Raw genomic sequence first — 21,172 nt, 5'->3', positions numbered from 1 at the left:
AGAGTTGGTCAGTGGTTTGAGATGGTCAGTGGTGTGGGATGGCCAGTGGTAAGGGATGGTCAGTGGAGAGTGGTGAGGGGTGGTCAGTGGTGAGAGTTGGTCAATGGTGAGGGATGGACAGTGGTCAGAGATGGTCAGTGCTGAGGTATGGTCAGTGGTGAGACTTTGTCAGTGCTGAGGGATGGTCAGTGGTGAAGGGATGGTCAGTGGTGAGCGATGATCAGTGCTGAGGGATGGTCAGTGGTGAGACTTTGTCAGTGCTGAGGGATGGTCAGTGGTGAAGGGATGGTCAGTGGTGAGCGATGATCAGTGCTGAGGGATGGTCAGTGGTGAGACTTTGTCAGTGCTGAGGTATGGTCAGTGGTGAAGGGATGGTCAGTGGTGAGCGATGATCAGTGCTGAGGGATGGTCAGTGGTGAGAGTTGGTCAGTGCTAAGGGATGGTCAGTGGTGAGGGATAGTCAGTGGTGAGGGATGGTCAGTGGTGAGGGATAGTCAGTGCTGAGGGATGGTCAGTGGTGAGGGATATTCAGTGGTTTGGGATGGCCAGTGGTTTGGGATGGTCAGTGGTTTGTGATGGTCAGTGGTTTGGGATGGTCAGTGGTGAGGGATGGTCAGTGGTTTGGGATGGTCAGTGGTTTGTGATGGTCAGTGGTTTGGGATGGTCAGTGGTGAGAGATGGTCAGTGGGGAGGGATGGTCAGTTGTGAGGGTTGGTCAGTGCTGAGGGATGGTTAGTGGTGCAGGATGGTCTGTGGTTTGTGATGGTCAGTAGTTTGGGATGGTCAGTGGTGAGAGTTAGTCAGTGTTGAGGGATGGTCACTGGGGAGAGATGGTCAGTGGTTAGGGATGGTCAGTGCTGAGGGGTGGTCAGTGCTGAGGGATGGTCAGTGGTTTGGGATGGTCAGTGTGGAGGGATGGTCAGTGGTTTGTGATGGTCAGTGGTTTGTGATGGTCAGTGGTTTGGGATGGTCAGTGGTGAGAGATGGTCAGTGGTTAGGAACGGTCAGTGATGCGGGATGGTCAGTGGTGAGGGATGGTCAGTGATGAGGGATGGTCAATGGTGTGATTGTCAGTGGGATGGTCAGTGGCCTGTGATGGTCAGTGGTGAGGGATGGTCAGTGGTGTGGGACGGACACCGGTGAGGGATGGTCAGTGGTGTGGGATGGACAGTGGTGAGGGATGGTCAGTGGTGAGGAACGGTCAGTGATGAGGGATGGTCAGTGATGAGGGATGGTCAGTGGTGTTGTGTTGGTCAGTGGTACAGGATGGTCAGTAATGATGTCTGGTCATGGATGAGGAATGGTCAATGGTGTGATTGTCAGTGGGATGGTCAGTGGCCTGTGATGGTCAGTGGTGAGGGAGGTCAGTGGTGAGGAATGGTCAGTGGTGAGGGATGGTCAATGGGGAGGGATGGTCAGTGTTTAGGGATGGTCAGTGGTGAGGGATGGTCAGTGGTGAGGGATGGTCAGTGGTGAGGAACGGTCGGTGGTGTGGGATGGTCAGTGGTGAGGGATGGTCAGTGGTGAGGGATGGTCAGTGGTGAGGAATGGTCGGTGGTGTGGGATGGTCAGTGGTGAGGGATGGTCAGTGGTGAGGGGTGGTCAGTGGTATGGAATGGTCAGTGATATGGAATGATCAGTAGTGAGTGATGGTCAGTGATGAGTAATTTTCAGTGGTGTGGCATGGCCATAGGGGCATGGTCAATGGTGTGTCATGATCAGTTGTGAGGGATGGCCAGTGGTGAGGGATGGTCAATTGTGAGGGTTGGTCAGTGATGAGGTATGGTCTGTGGTGTGGGATGGTCAGTGGTGAGGGATGGTCAGTGGAGAAGTATGGTCAGTGCTGATGTATGGTCAGTGGTGAGGAACGGTCAGTGGTGAGGGATGGTCAGTGGTGTGGGATGGTCAGTGGTGTGGGATGGACAGTGGTGAGGAATGGTCAGTGCTGAGGGATGGTCAGTGGTGAGGAACGGTCAGTGTTGAGGGATGTTCAGTGGTGAGGGATGGTCAGTGGTGAGGGATGGTCAGTGCTGAGGGATGGTTAGTGGTGTGAGATGCAGAGTGGTGTGGGGTAGTCGGTGGTGAACGATGGTCTGTGGTGAACGATGGTCAGTGTTGTGGGATGGTGATTGTTGTGGGATGGTCAGTGGTGAGGAACGGTCAGTGGTGAGGGATTGTCAGTGGTGAGGGATGGTGATTGTTGTGGGATGGTCAGTGGTGGGGGATTGCCCGTGGTGAGGAATGTTCAATGGTGTAGGATGATCAGTGATGTAGGTTTATCAGTGCTTTAGGGTGACTAGTGATGGTCAATAGAGTGGGACGGTCAGTAGTGAAGCCTGGCCAATGGTGTGGGATGCACCGTGGTGTGAACTGGACAATGGTGTGTGTTGTTCAGCAAAACTGCTGTTCAACTTAAAATCCTACAACAAAACTACAGATAGACCTGGTTCCGCCCATTAATTAGGTCATATGTACCCACTAAATTCCACGACCTGATTAACTAGGAATAAATACAATCCCTCATAAATTATCTACAGTCCAGGGTTTCAACAGCAATTATGACACTAAATCCTTTATCTATAACCAAATAAGTGGTTAGAATGAATGATTACCTCACCTTTTAATACAGCTTGAGAAGACACAGAACCTGGTTTTTAATAACATTACTGCCACGAATATAAAACACGCAGCGGGATTTTCCGTTCCTGAGACTAAGTGTAGGCGTCAGGTCAGGATTCGTGGACTTCCATGACAGCAAAGCTGGCACTGCACCTGGACTGGTACAATGATCATGCAGGGACCAGCACCAGCGCCACGGGGAACACAATCGATTCCAATGAGAAACGGTGCGAGATTTACCAAATCCGTGATTGACACTCGGGAGGCTGAAAAGCAACTGCAACCATGGCACAGTAGCACAGTGGTTAACACTGTTGCTTCACAGCACCAGGGACCCGGTCTAAATTCTAGGCTTTGGTCACTGTCTGTGCGGAGTCTGCACGGTCTCCCCGTATCTGCGTGGGTTTCCTCTGGCCGCTCCGGTTTCCTCCCACAAGTCCCGAAAGATGTGACGGGTTGTGCTGAGTGGACGCACGAAAGGTGGTTCTCCGGCCTGAAAACTTGACAAAAGGCACTTTAAGCCCAAAATAGCCGACTAAAATTGTGGGAAAATACCCCTTTCCCTCCTCCAACATCATCAGGACAAGTCATGCCAAGCGGCAGCAGCTCCAGGGGCCGAAAGGACGGAAAAGGCAACAAAAGCCTGGCTAGAAGGAATGAGCAGAGGTCAAGCCTGTGCAGAGGCGAGACCCTGGCCATACCTGAATGAGACAGACTCCCATGCACAGAGCTCCCTTCCCCTGACAAACAGATGGAGGGAGTTCCTCATGTAGGAACTCTAGAGCCTCAAGGGAGGCATTAAAATGGCCTTGGCCCGAGGTGCTGGTCACCCTGCAAGCGGCTCTGGGAAAAGCAGAAAGGCAGCTGGAGACCCAGGACAGAACGCTAAGGGAGCTAGAGAAGGCATGAAGAAACCATCAAACACTGTAAAGCAAGTGAGGAAGCCACCAATGAATATGCTGAATTCAGATCCCGTGAAAAAGGCGTGAACTTCAGTAATGTGTTCGGCGCTATTGCCTGCGGTGCAGCCTAAAATAAATCGTAGTTGTTTTGCAAAGGCACGGCTAAGGAAAAAACGCGAACATACATTCGATGTTCTGCGCCTGCGCCGGATCAGTTCGCACATTGAAAAAGGATGCAAACCGGAAGTTGACCGATTTGCGCATGCGCAGGAAAGGTTTACACATGATACCACCAATGTGATGACATGTACATGCTGTGGACACTCCCACTTCAAGCAACACTGTCCTGCATTTGGTAAAAGATGTGCAACATGTACCAAACACAGTCATTTTGCTACATAATGCAGGTTTAACAAAACAACGCACCAGGTTCAATCTAAAAAGGCATTTCAAATGCATAAAAAAGTCAACACCATACCGAACATGGAAGAAAAAGAAAGAAAAAATTTAAATCACAGATTGATCTCGCTATGCCTACTTCACTGGACAGCTTCATAATAAAAGCAATCACTAAAACAAAAGTAGACGATACTGCTGAAAGACCAATTAGACAACTATCCGATAGGAATAAAGTTTGGATAGAAACATTGATAATAAATGGAGGTACAATTTAAATTCGACACTGGCGAACACATTCATCTGATAACAGAATCGGATTTGGGCAAAGTAGAAACCCATCCAAAATATAAAAAGACACATTGTAGATTAACAGACAACAATGGGAATGATACAGCAACAAAAGATTCATGCTACCTCATAGCTCAGAGTGGTGACATTAAAATTCCACTTGATTTTGAAACTGTAGAAGAAACAAAATCCTCACTTATTGGAGTAGATGCATGTATCCACCTAAACCTGATTCAAAGAATTCATACTGCCAAATCGTCCTCTGACTCACTAAACAACAGTGAATCTATTTTGAGCCACTTCATGTGTTTAATGCAATGGGGACATTACCATTTACCTACAACTCAAAGAGAATACTAAACCTGTTATTCATGCTCCCAGACTAGTACCAGCACCTCTGAGAAAACGACTAAAGGAAGAACTAGATAGGATGCAGCAGAATGGCATCATATCAAAAGTTACCAATCCAACAGACTGGGTAGGCTCAATGGTCTGTGTTAAAAAACCAAATGGCGACTTCAGAATCAGTATAATCCCAAGGACTTAAATGGTAATATCAAAAGGGAACATTATCAGATTCCAAAATGGGAAAAGAATTACAGCGGAAATGGCCCATTGCCAAATTCTTCACCAAACTTGACTCGTCTAAGGGATTTTGATAACTATACCTGAATGAGAAGACTAAACAACTCTACACTTTCAAGACTCCTCATGGACGATATTGTTTTCATCAATTACACTTCGGCATCATTTCAGCTTCTGAAATATTTCACCGTGCCATGGAGACAATAATTGAAGGTATTCCAGGTGTACGCGTGTATGTGGACGATGTCATCATATGGTCCAACACACAGCAAGAACACTGTGAGAGACTGTCATAATATACACCAGTACATCATGGTGCAGACACACACTGATGGACATACATAAGGACCAATCAACATGTACAAACACCACAGTCAATCACCAGTTAGAATACACACACACTAAAGGCAGAGGGCACCACGGTTCCCACTCATTCTGGGTGCTGCCTCTCAGTGTAACAAGAACTCATCCAGCCCAGCACAGACTTACAACACGTGCTGAGAGAATCAACTGGTTCGGACAAGGCTTAGGTCTCTAGTTTAAATTAGCATAATTTAGACCCACAGTCATCATGTGTTAGTTAGTTAGAAGTAGTTAATAAAATTGAGTTGAACCTTCATCAGTGTTGGAAGTGTCTGTTCATCTCTCAAGTCTACACTAGCCAATACTTCAGAGACTACTTAAAGTTCTCCCCAGAATTGACGCCTATGAACTCAAACTAAACAAAGAGAAACGCCAATTTGGCATTCAAAAACTAAAATTGTGGGGAAATATCATCTCAAAGGATGGAGTGCAACCTGACCAATCCAAAGTCAAAGCTGTTGGTCAAATGCAAACACAAAAAGACAAGAAAGCCATATCAAGAATTCTCGCGGTTGTCAACTTTATGGGGAAACTCATTCCGAACTTATCAAGTGGGACAACTGCATTAAGAAACCTGATAAAGAAAAATGTTGCATTCATCTGGACTCAACAGCATGGAGGGAGTGGCAAGATCTAAAGTCATCTTTAATCACTGCACCAGTTCTAACAAATTATGACTCAACATGAGTAACCAAAATAACAACAGATGCAAGTCAAAATGGTATTGGCGCAGTTATACTACAAAAAGCAGACAACAAAGGTATGCTCAGATTGAAAAAGAGTGCCTCGGTATCTTGACGGGCATCACTAAATTTCACTACAAGTCCACGGACTGCCACACTTCTTCGTTGAGACAGATCACCGTCTGCTAGTAAATATAATCAAGGAAGATTTAAATGACATGTTGCCGAGACTTCAACGCATGATGCTGAAGCTGCGTTGATATGACTTTGAATTAACATGTACACCAGCGAATACGTTATCCAAATCCACATTGGATAGCAAAATTGTTGACGTTGTACTCAGTATTGAAGCACAAGCCAACTTCATCACAGCAATTCTACCAGTCACAGATACTATGTAAACTACAATAATCAAGGCAAAAACTCTACGAGATACGACACTTCAGCAAGTGATACAATATCTACATACAGACTGACCTAAAGGGAAATTGCAAACTTTTGTAACATCAGAGAAGACCTATTGAAAGGGGACCGCATTGTCATTCCACCATGTCTTAGACAAGACATTCTCGCACAAATCCACTAAGGACAGCAAGGCATTGAGAAATGTAGGAAGGTGGATAGATGGATATGAAATGAAAATGAAATGAAAATCGCTCATTGTCACAAGTACGCTTCAAATGAAGTTACTGTGAAAAGCCCCTAGTCTCCACATCCCGGCGCCTGTTCGGGGAGGTTGGTACAGGAATTGAACCGTGCTGCTGGCCTGCCTAAAGTACTCAATAAACTCACACCAGGATCATACGTGATCAGAATAGAATCTGGAAAGATTTTTTGTAGAAACAGAAGAGATCTCTTGAAACTTAAACAACCTGTTACATTCACAGAATCAGCCACAATTCATATTTCCTACAAATGACTTTCCAAAAGATTTATAATCACATGTACCAGACAATGCAAATAAAAATGTCATCACATTAAGAAGGACTGCAAGACGTAGGAAACCTCCAAACAGATTAAGCTGTAAATCTAACATTGGTTCTATCATTGTTGACGTGCTGTATAATACTGTAAACATGCAAATGTATAGCCATTCAACCTGATATATATATTTTTTTTTAAATGGAACATTTTTTTATTGAAGAAAGGCGATGTGACATTAAACAAATGTACAGCATGTGAAGAGATAATGGTATGTTAGAAGAAGAAGAAATCGCTTATTGTCACAAGTAGGCTTCAAATGAAGTTACTGTGAAAAGCCCCTAGTTGCCACATTCCGACACCTGCTCGGGGAGGCTGGTGTGGGAATTGAACTGTGCTGCCGGCCTGCCTTGGTCTGCTTTCAAAGCCAGCGATTTAGCCCTGTGCTAAACAAGCCCTTTAATCCTAGCCACTAGAGGGAGCTAAAGGACAATACTATAAATAACACTGGCTCTTGGGCTCGGGGAGGAGACCAGATCTGGAGCTGACAATGATAAGATTTATCATGTATAACAGAGTTAGTTAAGATATAATTGTTATAGTTAATAGATAGAGATCGTCTGAGTGAGTGCAGTTTAATTCTTACATGTATGATTGCTATTCAGAATAAGCGTTGAACTCAAATTTAGTAGTGTTAATAAAATTAGTTTAGTTCTTCAAAAGAGCTTTGTGTATCTTTGTGATCACTACGCCTTCCATCCTGGAAACCCCTCACAATGATCACCACAGCCATAAGCTTTCCACTCCCTGGGCTGCATGTGTCAAACTGTCTAAAACTGTCCTGTTCTGTTTCACTCACCCCCGCCAGGAGAAGGACGCTCATAACTGTCTGAAGCGGGAGAAAACTGGAGGAGGACCCCAGGACCAGGACCTGGCAGAGCAGGGGGCCCTGGACATGGTCGGCAGACTGGAGGAAAGGGAGGTCGCCGGGGTGGAGGTTGGCCCAGGCAAGGAAGTAAAACCCTGCTGAGTTGCGGTTCCCTGTACAAGTGTCCCCCGCAACACCACCCCCACATCAACCACATTCCCAACACAAAACCCTTACCACCCTCACCCCCACACCCCCCACACCCCCACCACCCCAGCCTAATCACCCTGCTGGTGTTGGGGCGGGTCCATCCGGTGTCCCCCACCTCCAGCCAGTGCCACAGTCGGAGTCCCCTCCCCCTAATAGCCATGCAGTGACAATGAGAGCAGCTCGGACAGAGCCCTCGACTCAGAACACCTCGGATCTCGAGTCCAATGTTGACACGGATTTCTCGTCACAGCTGTCTCCAACACCATCCCAGAGACACTCACTTCGGTTGGGCATGTTAGTGAAGAGGCTTCTGGGACACTATCTGGTGTGCTCCACACAGCTGATCCAGTATAGCAGTGAGGTAGGAACTCCTGAGGGGGCAGACGGTCAGAGGACAGACCGACTCCAGGAACTAGCTGCCGTCCAGATGGGTCTCAGGTTTCTGCAAAGGACAGTCCCATTGATTGTGGAGATTCAGTTGCAGAGCCAGGGACTACATGAGTCGACGTCAGTGAGTATTCAGTACCTGCAGCTGCAGTTGGACGTGTCCAAACACGTGCAGGAGCAGGAGGAGGTGTTGACCATGCATGCCAACCAGGCCAACACCGCATGGGTGGCGTCCATGGTGTAGGCATTGGGGCACCGATTGTGGCTGTGGATCAGCATCTCCAATGCCCGGGGCATTCTGTGCAGACACTGGCCATGGCCCAGGGCAAATTTGCCACCTCGGAGGCAACCATGTGCGAGAGCCATCTGGAAATCGCAGCAGCGTTCTTGAGCATGGCCCAATCACAGCAGGCCATGGGCTGGGAACGTCGGCAGCATTGCCCAGGCGTTGGCCGATGTGGCACAGGCACAGAGGGAGGTGGCCCAGTTCCAGAGGGAGATGGTACAGTCACTGGCTGATGTGACACAAACCCAGAAGCTGGTGGCACAGTCAGTGGGTAATATGGCACAGTTCCAGACAGAGTTAGTCCATTCTCTGTGCTCCCCGGCCGCGAGAATGCAGACCCTGTTCAAGACGAGAGTGGACCTCCAGGACAGGCAATGCCAGGTGGCGGGGGAGCCTCAGGGGATAGTTCCACATACCCCCTTCCCATGGAGTAGCCCGATGGCCACCAGGCACCCCGAGGGAGGAGGAGGAGATGGGGCCCGTGCCACAGCAACTCGGACTGCCCCCAGCGCAACTGGTGGGCAACATGCAGAACAGGGCAGCACCATGCCACCTGGGACACCTGAGCAGCAGGCCACCTACTTCCGGTCACCCCAAAAGACGGTCACCAATGGGGATGCAGGTCGCAGGGCAGAAATAACAGCAGGCCGCCTCCACTCCCCATGTACTGTCTGTGGACTCACCTCGATGTAGCGTTAGAGCCTGTGAGGCCAGAAAGTTAGACACCAGTTAAGTCGGCACGGGTGAAGGGCACAGTTTAGTGGTAAGGGCTAGGGCAGGACTTTTCATAGATGTTGTCACATTAAACACCTGTTCACATTGTTACAACCTGCTCTGAACGATGTGGGTGGGGGGTGAGCTGGTCTGGGCTGGTCAGGGAGAGGGTGCAGGGGGGAGGTAGAATGGGCGGACGTTGTGCCTGGGCCCCATGTCCCGCCCAGCCGGGCATTCACCACGTTCCTCTGGCACGTTGCCCCTCTGCTGTGCGATATTTTGGAGGATGCAGCAGGCCGCCATGATGCGGGCAACCCTCTCGGCATCGTACTGGAGGGCCCCGCCAGAGTGGTCCAGCCACTTAAACTGCATCTTCAGGAGGCCAAAGCACTGCTCAAACATGCAAGTGGCTGCATGGGCTTCTTGTAGCGGGTCTCCGCATTGGTCTGTGGCCTCCAGATCGGCATCATCAGCCATGATAGCAGTGGATAGCCCCTGTCGCCCAGGAGCCAATTCCCCAGCCGGGGGGAAATCTCAAACATGTAAGGAATTGTCGAGTGTGCCAGGAAGGCTTCGTGCATACAGCCAGGGTACCAGGCGCAGAAGTGTATGATGCGTAGCCAATGGTCACATATCAGCTGCCAGTTCATTAAGTAGAACCCTTTTCGGCTTGTGTACAGCTGCCTGTCTTCTGCAGGTGGGGGACAAGCATCCTGCCGATCACCCCCTGGACCTGGGGCATGTCGGTGGGCATTGTCCTTCAGTGTGGTGACATGATGGCCCACCGGCAGGTGGCAGCCGGGTTGGGGGGGGGGGGTATGGCGGAGGGTGGGGTGCAGGGGTGGCAGCACAGATACAACCGGTGTCACTCTGCAGAACTAGGGTCCAAGGTGGGTGGTCAGTGGGTGCACAGCAAGATGTTTGACCTGCAGGCCACGGCAATGGCTGTCTGTGCCTGGATACCTCCCCAGTCCCGTGGCGGGGGGGGGGGGGTCAACCCGGTCACACAGACTGTTCCCTGTCCGGCCCTGCAGCCCACGGTTGCTCCTCTCCGTGTCCCACCTCCTTTCTCTCCCCCATCAACTAGGACACCAGTTCACGATTTGTAAAATCACAAGTGAACCACGCCATCGGGAACTTGGCCCATCAGAGGCGGAGGCCCCGGGGAATACTGGGTCGGGCCTGCTAATGGTATGCAAAGTGTTTACTGTACATGCATTCCAGACCACATTGACACCGCTGTCCAGGTGACAGAGAATTGCGATTTGGCGCCAAAACGGCAACCACCGCGATTTTGGTGTCAGAACTGATTCTCCGCCCAATCGCGTTTTCAATTTTGGCGTCAGCCAACGGAGAATCCCACCCAAGGTCTACTTGAATAAAACTTTATTACAAGCACAGTATTTAAATCTTTAATATCAAACCCAAGAATAACTTTCAATTACCCCATAGACAATACTACTCAACACAATGAATACCCTTAATTGTATTCTTATTCCCACTTAAACAACAAAAAAATAGACCATCTCGGCTCTCAATCAACCTCAAATACCAATAGCACAGAAGAATACTTCCTATACAGATTTATTCTTTAAGAAAGAGATCTGCTGACATTGTTTTACGCAACAGAGTTGACTCCGATCCAAACCCCTACAGACTCTGGCTGGATGTCTTCAAAAGTTGTTTCTACTGGTTTGGTTCAGCTTCCCCTTGTCCTCAGACAAGTCTGCACTGCCTTTAAATGGAGATAATCTTTTTTTAACTACCTCTACAGTGAGAACAAATTGCCTTACTTGGTTTCAGCTTCAGCCAGAATCAGAACTGTAACTGAAAAATGCTTCATCAAAAGAAAACTGATGTCTTAGCTCCACCCAGCAATGACAGCACATCGCCAAGCTGAAAATGAAGTAACTCTCCAGGGCATCCCCTTAATCAAAACAAAATTACAGTAGCCCAAACATTTCATCGTGTTTAGCTACACCTCTGGTTGTCTTTTTAGCCAAGATTATTTTAAAAAGGTGACTGCAGCAGTCAAACACACTCTGATCCACTCTTTCAACCCTTACTCCACCAAATACTTAAAATACAATACAATGAAATTTCTACTTCATCTTAAGATCTTCATTAATTCAGCCTATTTTTAATGCTCTTATCCAACTATGAAATTATTTTGAATAATTCTTTCTAATTCTATATATGTCTGACCTTGTTTGCTTAGGCTATAAACATCTTCCTGTCGGCTCCTGGCACTGGTTCACTTAAAATAGCTTCTCTCACCTCATAATAATCCCAAACCTCCTCTGATAATGATGCAAACACTTCACGCGCCTTATTTACCAACTTTCTCGGAGCCAAAAGTACCACGCAGCTTTTGACCACTCCCAATTTTGTTCAGATACCAGACCAGGCAGCACGGTGGCACAATGGGTTAACCTTGCTGCCTCACGGCGCCGAGGTCCCAGGTTCGATCCTGGCTCTGGGTCACTGTCTATGTGGAGTTTGCACATTCTCCCCGTGTCTCTGTGGGATTTGCCCCCACAACCCAAAGATGTGCAGGTTAGGTGGATTGGCCATGCTAAATTGCCCCTTAATTGGAAAAATGAATTGGGTACTCTAAATTTATTTTTTTTAAATATTTTAAAAGGATACCGGACCAAACCGGATACTGTTAGGATACTGGACAAGAAACCCAAACAGTTTCTTTAAATTTGCGAACCTGTGAGGAAGGGATACATTACCCCAGGCATGATGACCAATAGGTATCTGCTATATTAAAACAAATTTTAATATAAACACGGCATAAACAATATTAACATCAAATAAATAGCTTTACAATTATCAGTTAAACACAAGGAAAATCTAAAAATTAGGATCTATATATTCTACTAACTCCAATTGAGCAACCCTATACAGCTCAAAAGCCACTTCTAAATAAAGTTAACAAAGCAGGTTTACTTGCTGAGCACTTCGCGAGAATGGCTCTTTCAGGAGCAGAACCAATACACTTCTTCTCAACCAAGCAGCATTTGGTGAAATTGCTGTTCAACTTAAAATTTTTCATCTTGTCGACTCAAATCCTATGGAAAACTGCAAAACTACAGGCAGAGCTTCCTCCCCCCACTAATCACATTATCTGTATTCAATTAACATGTCAGATGACCTGCTTAGCTAGAAATAACAACCCCTCATAGATGACCTACACTCCACCGTATTTCCAGCAATCATAACAATATTCCATCAGACCTGTATCTGTTATCAGTAATGTGATTGGAATCAATCCTGACCTCACCTTTTGGCACTCTTTAATTACAGCTTTAGGAGACATACTGTCTGCATGTATTTTAAACAAGAGTACATTCATAGTATTACTGTCACATTTTGAAATATAATAGTTAACAATTTCTACATTCAGTTTGTAATGACCAGTGATGTGATATGGTCAGCAGTGAGATATGCTCAGTAGTTTAATATGATCAGCAGTGAGATATGGTCAGCAGTGAGATATGGTCAGCAGTGAGATCTGGTCAGCAGTGAGATATGGTCAGCAGTGAGATATGGTCAGCAGTGAGATCTGGTCAGCAATGTGATATGGTCAGCAGTGTGATATGGTCAGAATTGTGATATGGTCAGAAGTGTGATATGGTCAGCAGTGTGATATGGTCAGCAGTGTTTTATGGTCAGCAGTGTGATATGATCAGCAGTGTGATATGGTAGCAGTCTGATATGGTCAGCAGTGTGATATGGTCAGCAGTGTGATATGGTCAGCAGTGTGATATGATCAGCAGTGTGATATGGTCAGCAGTGTGATATGGTCAGCAGTGTGATATGGTCAGCAGTGTGATATGATCAGCAGTGTGATATGGTCAGAAGTGTGATATGGTCAGAAGTGTGATATGATCAGCAGTGTGATATGGTCAGCAGTGTGATATGGTCAGCAATGTGATAGGATCAGCAGTGTGATATGGTCAGCAGTGTGATATGGTCAGCAATGTGATAGGATCAGCAGTATGATATGGTCAGCAATGTGATATGGTCAGCAGTGTGATATGGTCAGCAGTGTAATATGGTCAGCAGTGTGATATGGTCAGCAGTATGATATGGTCAGCAGTGTGATATGGTCAGCAGTGTGATATGGTCAGCAATGTGATATGATCAGCAATGTGATATGGTCAGCAGTGTGATATGGTCAGCAGTGTGATATGGTCAGCAGTGTGATATGGTCAGCAATGTGATATGATCAGCAGTGTGATATGGTCAGCAGTGCGATACGGTCAGCAGTGTAATACGGTCAGCAGTGTAATATGGTCAGCAGTGTGATGTGGTCAGCAGTGTGATCTGGTCAGCAGTGTTATATGGTCAGCAACATCCCCCCCTCCCCCCAGCCACAGGAGAAACACAGCTGAAGCCGAAGCGGGAATAAAAGAAAGGGGAGAGAGAGGAAGGTGGGGAAACACCCCCCCCCCCCCCCCCCCCCTTCCCACAAACCCACCACTGGGGATACAAGGGAGGTTGGGCGGGAGGGGGGGCAGGGAGGGGCGGTCCAGAAGGGGCGGGGCGGGAGGGACCGCATGCCGAGCCCGATGGTGGCAGACATATATATGAAAACTCAAGGGAAGGAAAAGAAAATATTTTCTGTATTGTACAGTGAATGAACCCGACCAGCAATGTGCATCATTGTTTATAATTCTTGAAAATACAAATGAAAGATTTTTTTAAAAACAGTGCGATATGGTCTGCAGTGAGATAGGGTCAGCAGTGAGGTGTGAGAAGTACTGGAATCTGTACTGTAGTGTGGTATTGTCAGCAGGGTGATACGGTCAGCACTATGATGTGGTCAACCATGAAATATGGTCAGCAGTGTGACATGGTCAACAGTGAGATATGATTAGCAGTGTGATATGGTTAGCAGAATGATATGCTGAGCAGTATGATATGGTCAGCAGGATTATACGATCAACAGTTTTGTATGTTTGTCGTGTGATATGGTCAGCAGTGCAATATGATCAACAGTGTGATAGGGTCAGCAGTGAGGTATGGTCAGCAGTGTGATAGGGTCAGCAGTGAGGTATGGTCAGCAGTGTGATATGGCCAGCAATTTAATACGGTCAGCACTGACATTTGGTCAGAAGTGGGATATAGTCAGCAGTGTGATATCATAGAATTTACAGTACAGAAGGAGGCCATTCGGCCCATCGAGTCTGCACCGGCTCTTGGAAAGAGCAAATGGTCAATAGTATGATATGGGCATCACTGAAATATGGTCAGCAGTGAGATACAGTCAGCAGTGATATATGGTGAGAATTGAGATATGGTCAACAGTGTGATATGTTCAACAGTGTGATATGGTCAGCAGTGAGACATGGTCAGCATTGTATAGTGGCCAACACAGTGATATAGTCAACATGTGTCACATGGTCAGTAGTATGTTATGGTCAGCAGTGAGATATGGTCAACAGTGAGATATGGTCAACAGTGAGATATGGTCAACAGTGAGATATGGTCAACAGTGTAATTATGGTCAGCAGTGAGACATAGTGAGAACTGTGTTAGTGTGATATGATCAGCAGTGTTATATGGTCAGCAGTATGATATGGTCAGAAAGATGATATGGTCAACAGTGTGGTATGTCAGCAGTATTTTATGATCAGCAGTGTGATATGGTCAGCAGTGAGATATGGTTAGCAGTGTGAAATGGTCAGCAGTGTATTGTGGTCAGCAGAGTGATATGGTCAGCAGTGAGATATGGTTAGCAGTGTGAAATGGTCAGCAGTGTATTGTGGTCAGCAGAGTGATATGGTCAGCAGTGAGATATGGTTAGCAGTGTGAAATGATCAGCAGTCTGGTATGGTCAACAATGTGATATGGTCAGCAGTGAGATACAGTCAACAGTGTGATATGGTCGGCAATGAGATATGGTTAGCAGTGTGAAATGGTTAGCAGTGCAACATAGTCAGTAGACTGATATGGTCAGAAGTGTGATATGGTCAACAGTTAGTTTCAGTTAGTTTGACACAGGCAAGAATCTGAAGGCTGTTTCCTGAAGGATCTCTCTCTGTCTCAAAGTAGTTTTTCCATGAAATCTCTATACGGGCAAGTATTCCTGGGTTTGCCAACTGTACTTAAAAGTGCATTTTGACCTAAGGTGGGTTTTTTGTGGTTGGAGATTTTTTTAAAAGCAGTTAGAAGTTAACGTGTTTCATTAAATTGTTAAGCATGGTTTAACCAGCAATTGTAAGCTATTTCTTGTATGATGCTCAAGTTGTTTTAATCCTGTGTTAATGATAATGTTTATTTTAATAAGCCATAGCCCTACTTGTGAGCGAAACATCCTTTCCTCACAGTCTGACAAAAGAGCTAACGTTTCGAGTCCAGATGACCCTTTGTCAAAGCATCATCAAAGGGTCATCTGAACTCGAAATGTTAGCTCCTTTCTCTCCCTCCAGATGCTGCCAGACTTGCTGCGATTTTCCAGCATTTTCTCTTTGGTTTCAGATTCCAGAATCCGCAGTAATTTACTTTTATCCAAAATAAATTAAATATTGGGGTTTATATCCCATCCTACCGTGCAGGTATTGTTGGTGGGGCTGGGGGGGGGGGGGGGGGGGGGGGGGGGGCTTTATTTAGCGAATGCAAAGTCTCTAATTCAAGCATTTTCTTCCACTCCTGAGTTGTCTGTGGATTGGACATTCTTCGATGATATGATCTATAGTTTACTCTCTCCCTCGGGCACAAAGGGCCTTGCACTAATGTCCCATCTCTGGAGATTGGCCAAGCAGAGGCCTATGACCGGTCCTGAACCTGTTAAGGGTGGACCACTCTTTCCTCACAAGATTGAAACTGGGCAGCTTTTGGGTGGATTTGAGACCAGGTATTTGTTTGTCATATTCAATGGTTCTCAATCATTTAGCCAGGTGGAATTGCTGTTGACCTCCTGTGTGGGAGGACTTTTCTAGACCGGCCTACTTGATGGGAGTCATGCATTCGGTAGGTTGAATAGATCAGCATGAGGTGGCAGGTAGGCGAGGGAGGGACATTCAAAACTTTTTCTATCATTCTGTGGGTTGTTGCAAGCACCCAACAACTAACTTCTGGCCTTTGTCATTACCCATTGTGTCGATTGGAAGAATTTTGGAAATTGGGTTATAAATATAATGGGAAATTTAAGGATTAAACTCCTGCAGAGATACTTTTTTTAACTTGAGGTGATGAGGTCCGTGGTGCGGTGAAGCTCGGAGAGAGCGAGGGAGCCATTCTTGAGAAGTTGTGGAGAGAGGCAGTTTGAAGAAAGCTGTTAGACAGACGGCGGGATTCTCTATTTCAGAGACTTTAGGGTGGGATTCTCCATTGCCCGACGCCAAAAACATGTTCAGCAATTGTGCAGAGAATGGGCATCGATGCCGAAATCGGGGCCGGCGCCGGCTTGATGTCGGTCAGCCGTACTCAGCCCTTCGGAAATGATATCATCGTGTCACGCACCGCACGCCATTTCAACGGTGTTGGTGTGTCATCGGCCGGCCCTCCCGTGATGCTCCGCCCCCGATGCTCCGTTCCCGATGGCGAGGGACATGTGCGGTCTCAGCCATGAGGGAACCTGCCGTGGTGGCTGCGGAATGTTTGCAGTGCCGCCACATTCGGCCGGCATCTGTCCCGCTGGCCGGAAGGGGCTTCCGCAAGAGCTGAGGGGACTTGTGGGGGTGGCCAGGGGGTGGACTGTGGGGTTGCAGATGGTGGGTCGGGTCCGCGTACGGCCTGTGCCATGTTGCACAGTGCGACCGTGCACATGCGCGGGACCCGGTCATTCGACGGGCATTTTCGGCACGGGAGACGGGCATTTCACCTGGCTCCTGTGCTAGCCCATCACTGTTCCCGGAATCAGTGAGGGGTCAGCATGGATTTTTTTGGTAGTTAAAGACCACACGTGCTCCGCTGGCTCCGGCATTTAGCCGCTGAAATGGAGAATCCAGCCCTAAATGTTGACACCAGGACAGAATCAGTGCACTTCCATGACAACAAGTTGCCACAGATCCCGGACCAATTCATCAACCGTTAATGGGCTAGCGCTAGCGCCACATGGAAGACGATAAATTCCAATGAAAAACAGTGTCGGATTCACTGGGGCCGGGATTGGCGCTTCGGAGGCTGACAAGCTGCAGCTGCATATTAGCACCCCACTCCACACACACACACGTATCCCAGCCGACAAGATGGCACTGGTGGTGCTGGAGCACGCCAACCCTTTGACGGGTCTGCTGGAGCCAGAGGGTACCTGGGACGGTGACCTGGGACCAACCCGTATGAACCATTGCACTAAGTTCACAGTGAGCAGTCAGTGGCGTGGGACTCCATGGCCCACCTCGTGGCTGCCCCCCACTACTCCCCAGACCCTCATGGAAGCCCCCGCCCAGTGGCACAGCTGTCAGCACACTACAGCGATGTTGGATACATTTTCTGCCCTCTCTCTCTCTCAGCAGTCACGATGGCTGTTTCCCGATTTTTAACACTACAAGCGAAACTCGTCGTCAGTAATTCTTCCCGGCGGAGGAGCCTTGGAGAATACCTGGTCAGGCCTGTTAATGATGTGCATTTACTGTACGTGCGGAGTACAATACATTGCCGCCTCTGTCAAGATGGTAATCTGTCCGGCGCCCGGCGGCAGCCAAGATTTTCGCCTCACACACGATTCTTTGCCCAATCGCCATTCGCAATTACCGAGTCGCTGGGCAGTCAATGGCCCCAGAGTTTTTGGGAGAAAGACTTTCGAAAGTGAAGTCTGATCTCAGGGGCTGGATTCTCCGACCCCCCGCCAAGTCGGAGAATCGCCCGGGGCAGGTGTCAATCCAGCCCCCGCCGTGTCCCGAATTCTCCGCCACCCGAGATTTGGAGGTGGCGAAGTCCCGCTGCTGACAAGCCTCTCCCGCCGGCGGGAATCAAAATGCCTACCTGACCGGCGGGATTGGCGGCGTGGGCGGGCGCCGGGGTCCTGGGGGGGCGTGGGGCGATCTGACCCCGGGGGGTGTCCCCACGGTGGCCTGGCCCGCAATCGTGGCCCACCAAACGGCGGGCGGGCATGTGCCGTGGGGGCACTCTTTTTCTTCCGCCTTTGCCATGGTCTTCACCATGGCGGAGGCAGAAGAGACCCCCTCCCCTCCGCATGCACCGGGATGACATCAGCAGCCGCTGACGCTCCAGCGCATGCGCTGACTTACGCTGGCCGGCGAAGTCCTTTTGGCCCCGGCTGGCGTGGCACCAAAGGCCGTTCATGCCAGCCGGCGGAGCGGGAACCCCTCCGGCGCGGGCCTAGCCCCTCAGTGTGAGGGCTTGGCCCCTAAAGGTGCAAAGACGTCCGCACCTTTGTGGCAGCCTGACGCCAGAGTGGTTCACGCCACTCCAACACGCCGGGACCCCCCCGCCTTGCCGGGTAGGGGAGAATCCCGGCCCCGGTCTGGGAACCCTTGTTTTTATTGTGTGACCAGAGAGGCCGTTTTCGTTCCCAGTGAGATAGTTTTAAAAGTGATAATATTTAAAACACGGGGCAGTCTTGATTCGAGCCAAGGTTGAAGCAGCCATTTGAATACATCGAGCTAAAGTCTGAAGGGGTTCTCACATGAGTCAGGATTTGCTTTGTAATGCAAATATCATTTTAGGCCTTGCTTTTTTAAACTGGATTGAGAGCTATACGTGTCTTTTGTTGTTGTTTCACGCAACATTGTAGCTATAATAAAGTATGGTTTTAAAATAATTTAGGCCTATTTCTTCATGCAATCACTCCTGGGTCGAATCGATCTTCCTGCAAAGTCTTAATAGAATAAAATAAAATATTGGGGTTTTCCGTCCAACATCCTAGCCACTGTTGGGGGCCGGTCAGGAAGCATAATACTATCCCTTCACAAATTGCTCCTGCAATTTCCTGAATTTAAGTCATCCCTCTCTGTTGAAGCAATTCCTTCATCATTAAACAAACCACATCTCCACCTTTCCCTAGCCTCCTATCCTTCTCAAATCCCCCCCCCCCCCCCCCCCCACCATCCTGTATGGTCAGCTGTGTGATGTGGCCCACAGTGCGACTGATCAGCAGTGAGGTCTGGTCAGCCACGTGCTATGTTCCACAGCGAGGCATGATGGGAGCTGGTCTGATTGTGTGACAGAGTTGGGCAGATGGGGGTGGGGTGCTACATGAAGGCTTTGGCCGGTTTTCTTGTTTGCCCTCATCTGCAAGCGTGACTTAGGGTTTAGGCCAACCTGTAGGCAGTAGTTTGATTACTGATACCATTCTAACGCCTCATCGCTTCCTAATATTCAGCTTGTGCTTTCTTTCCCTCACTCTGCTACGCACCCCCCCCCCCCCCCTCCCTCTGCCGCCACCTCTGCCCATTCTTTCAAAGCAATTCCAATTCCACCAACTCCCACAATGGGATTTGAACCCCTGTTCCTGGAGCCTATCTTTGAGAGACAAGGTTACTCACCCAATATTGCACCGTCAGCCCACCCTCAAAAAGGAAGCTCGCCATTAACCGAACACTTACTTATGGCGGGTGGTCTGTTGCCCATTGGGTATCCATATGACTCCGCTCGTCCAATCCCATAGATGTAGATACCGAAGTGAGCCGAGACATGGGAGATAACGTGACGCCCTCCAGTTTCGCCCACAAAGATTTTGCTGGCAGTGAAGTCACCGAAGATTGAAACTTCTAAGGGATACGTGTTCAAAGATGCCCCGTCTAACATAATCCCGGCAGCATTTTCTCTTGACGAAATGACCAGGATGTAGTTGAATAAACTATCCATTGTCACAAATACAAAGTAGTTGCTGAAAAAGACAGTTGGTATCACAGTCAATAGGAATGGGTCAAAGGTTGAAACCATTGAGTTGCTGCCGCCTGTAAACAGATAAATGACCATGATTGGTTTGGTCGAGTTTATGATCATTCCACCATTCACAGTGATGTTAAAGTGAGCTCCTTCATGAAGCAGCATTTGCCAATTCTCTTCCTCTGTGTGAATATTCACCTTGGTATCATTCTCTGAAGACACAATTGTGATGATGTCCCTCTTCGTTTTCGTCATGAAGGGGAAAATGACAAACATATCAGACCACTTGTCGACCGGATATAGAATTTCACTGATATGGTCACAATTATTCGGGGGGACGGATATGCATTGGTCTCCACTGAAGACAGCCACCGGCTTTGTGGACTCGACCTTTGTGCCTGTCAAGTCCTTGTCACTCTGAAACTGAACAACCTCATATGGATCCATTGCAAAGGTTAACCTTTCCTTTTCAGTGAACTGGGTCCCATTGAAGACCAGAGCTCCCGAGACAGTGATGGTGATCAACGCGTCTTCATTGCCGTTAGCAATGGCGAATTGTTTGACGTTGTACAGACTGTCCACAGTATACGTTATGATATAATACTTTGTTCCCAAACTGGTGAAGGGCAAAGTTAAAAATGTGTCGTACGTCTTGGATCTTCCGTTGAGCCCAACGAGGGAGATGTCTTCGTTTGATGTAACGGTTATCGTCTTTTTTGCAATTTGGTTCCCTAACAACATGTGTGTGGAATTCACAGTCATGGTGGCTGTGCTGTTTGCTCGAATGGATATGGTGTGATTGTAAGGTGGGTCAGGTATAAAAACATTCACAACTGCTGGTCTGTTATAAGTGAAAAAGTGCATGGTGAGAGCAGCTGACTTATCGTAATTTTGGAGAAAAGCTAAGATGAATCTTCTTCCTGAATTGAGTGATTGAGAGGAATCTGCCAAGTAACAACAACACTCATTAGAAAATGACCTGGGCCAACCTCATGTTCGTTTGCAACAGCAAATTTTGTTTCCTTTCCCTGAGAAAATTAGAAAATCATTGACACTTGGAGAAGCGAAAAGGACGCTACATAGAGTGAATGACGTAGAGAGGTAGTGAGAGATGGTCAGCACTTGGGACAGACAATGG

At 47.9% G+C, this 21,172-nt stretch overlaps 1 protein-coding gene across 1 annotated transcript in view; it reads right to left on the bottom strand.

Moving 5' to 3' along the window:
- The window catches only part of LOC119975556, a 156,697-nt gene extending 135,799 nt beyond the window's left edge, over window positions 1-20,898 (bottom strand). The window contains exon 1 of the mRNA XM_038815342.1: window positions 19,749-20,898. Within this exon, the coding sequence (XP_038671270.1) occupies window positions 19,749-20,898 (1,150 nt within the window). The remainder of the gene's footprint in view (window positions 1-19,748) is intronic.
- Between the last annotated feature and the right edge of the window lie 274 nt (window positions 20,899-21,172).

This window comes from Scyliorhinus canicula, chromosome 13, assembly GCF_902713615.1.
Source record: "Scyliorhinus canicula chromosome 13, sScyCan1.1, whole genome shotgun sequence".
NCBI classification, from domain to species: Eukaryota; Metazoa; Chordata; class Chondrichthyes; order Carcharhiniformes; family Scyliorhinidae; genus Scyliorhinus; species Scyliorhinus canicula.
The sequence above is the reverse complement of the archived record's forward strand: the minus strand, read 5'-3'. Positions and strand labels throughout refer to the sequence as shown.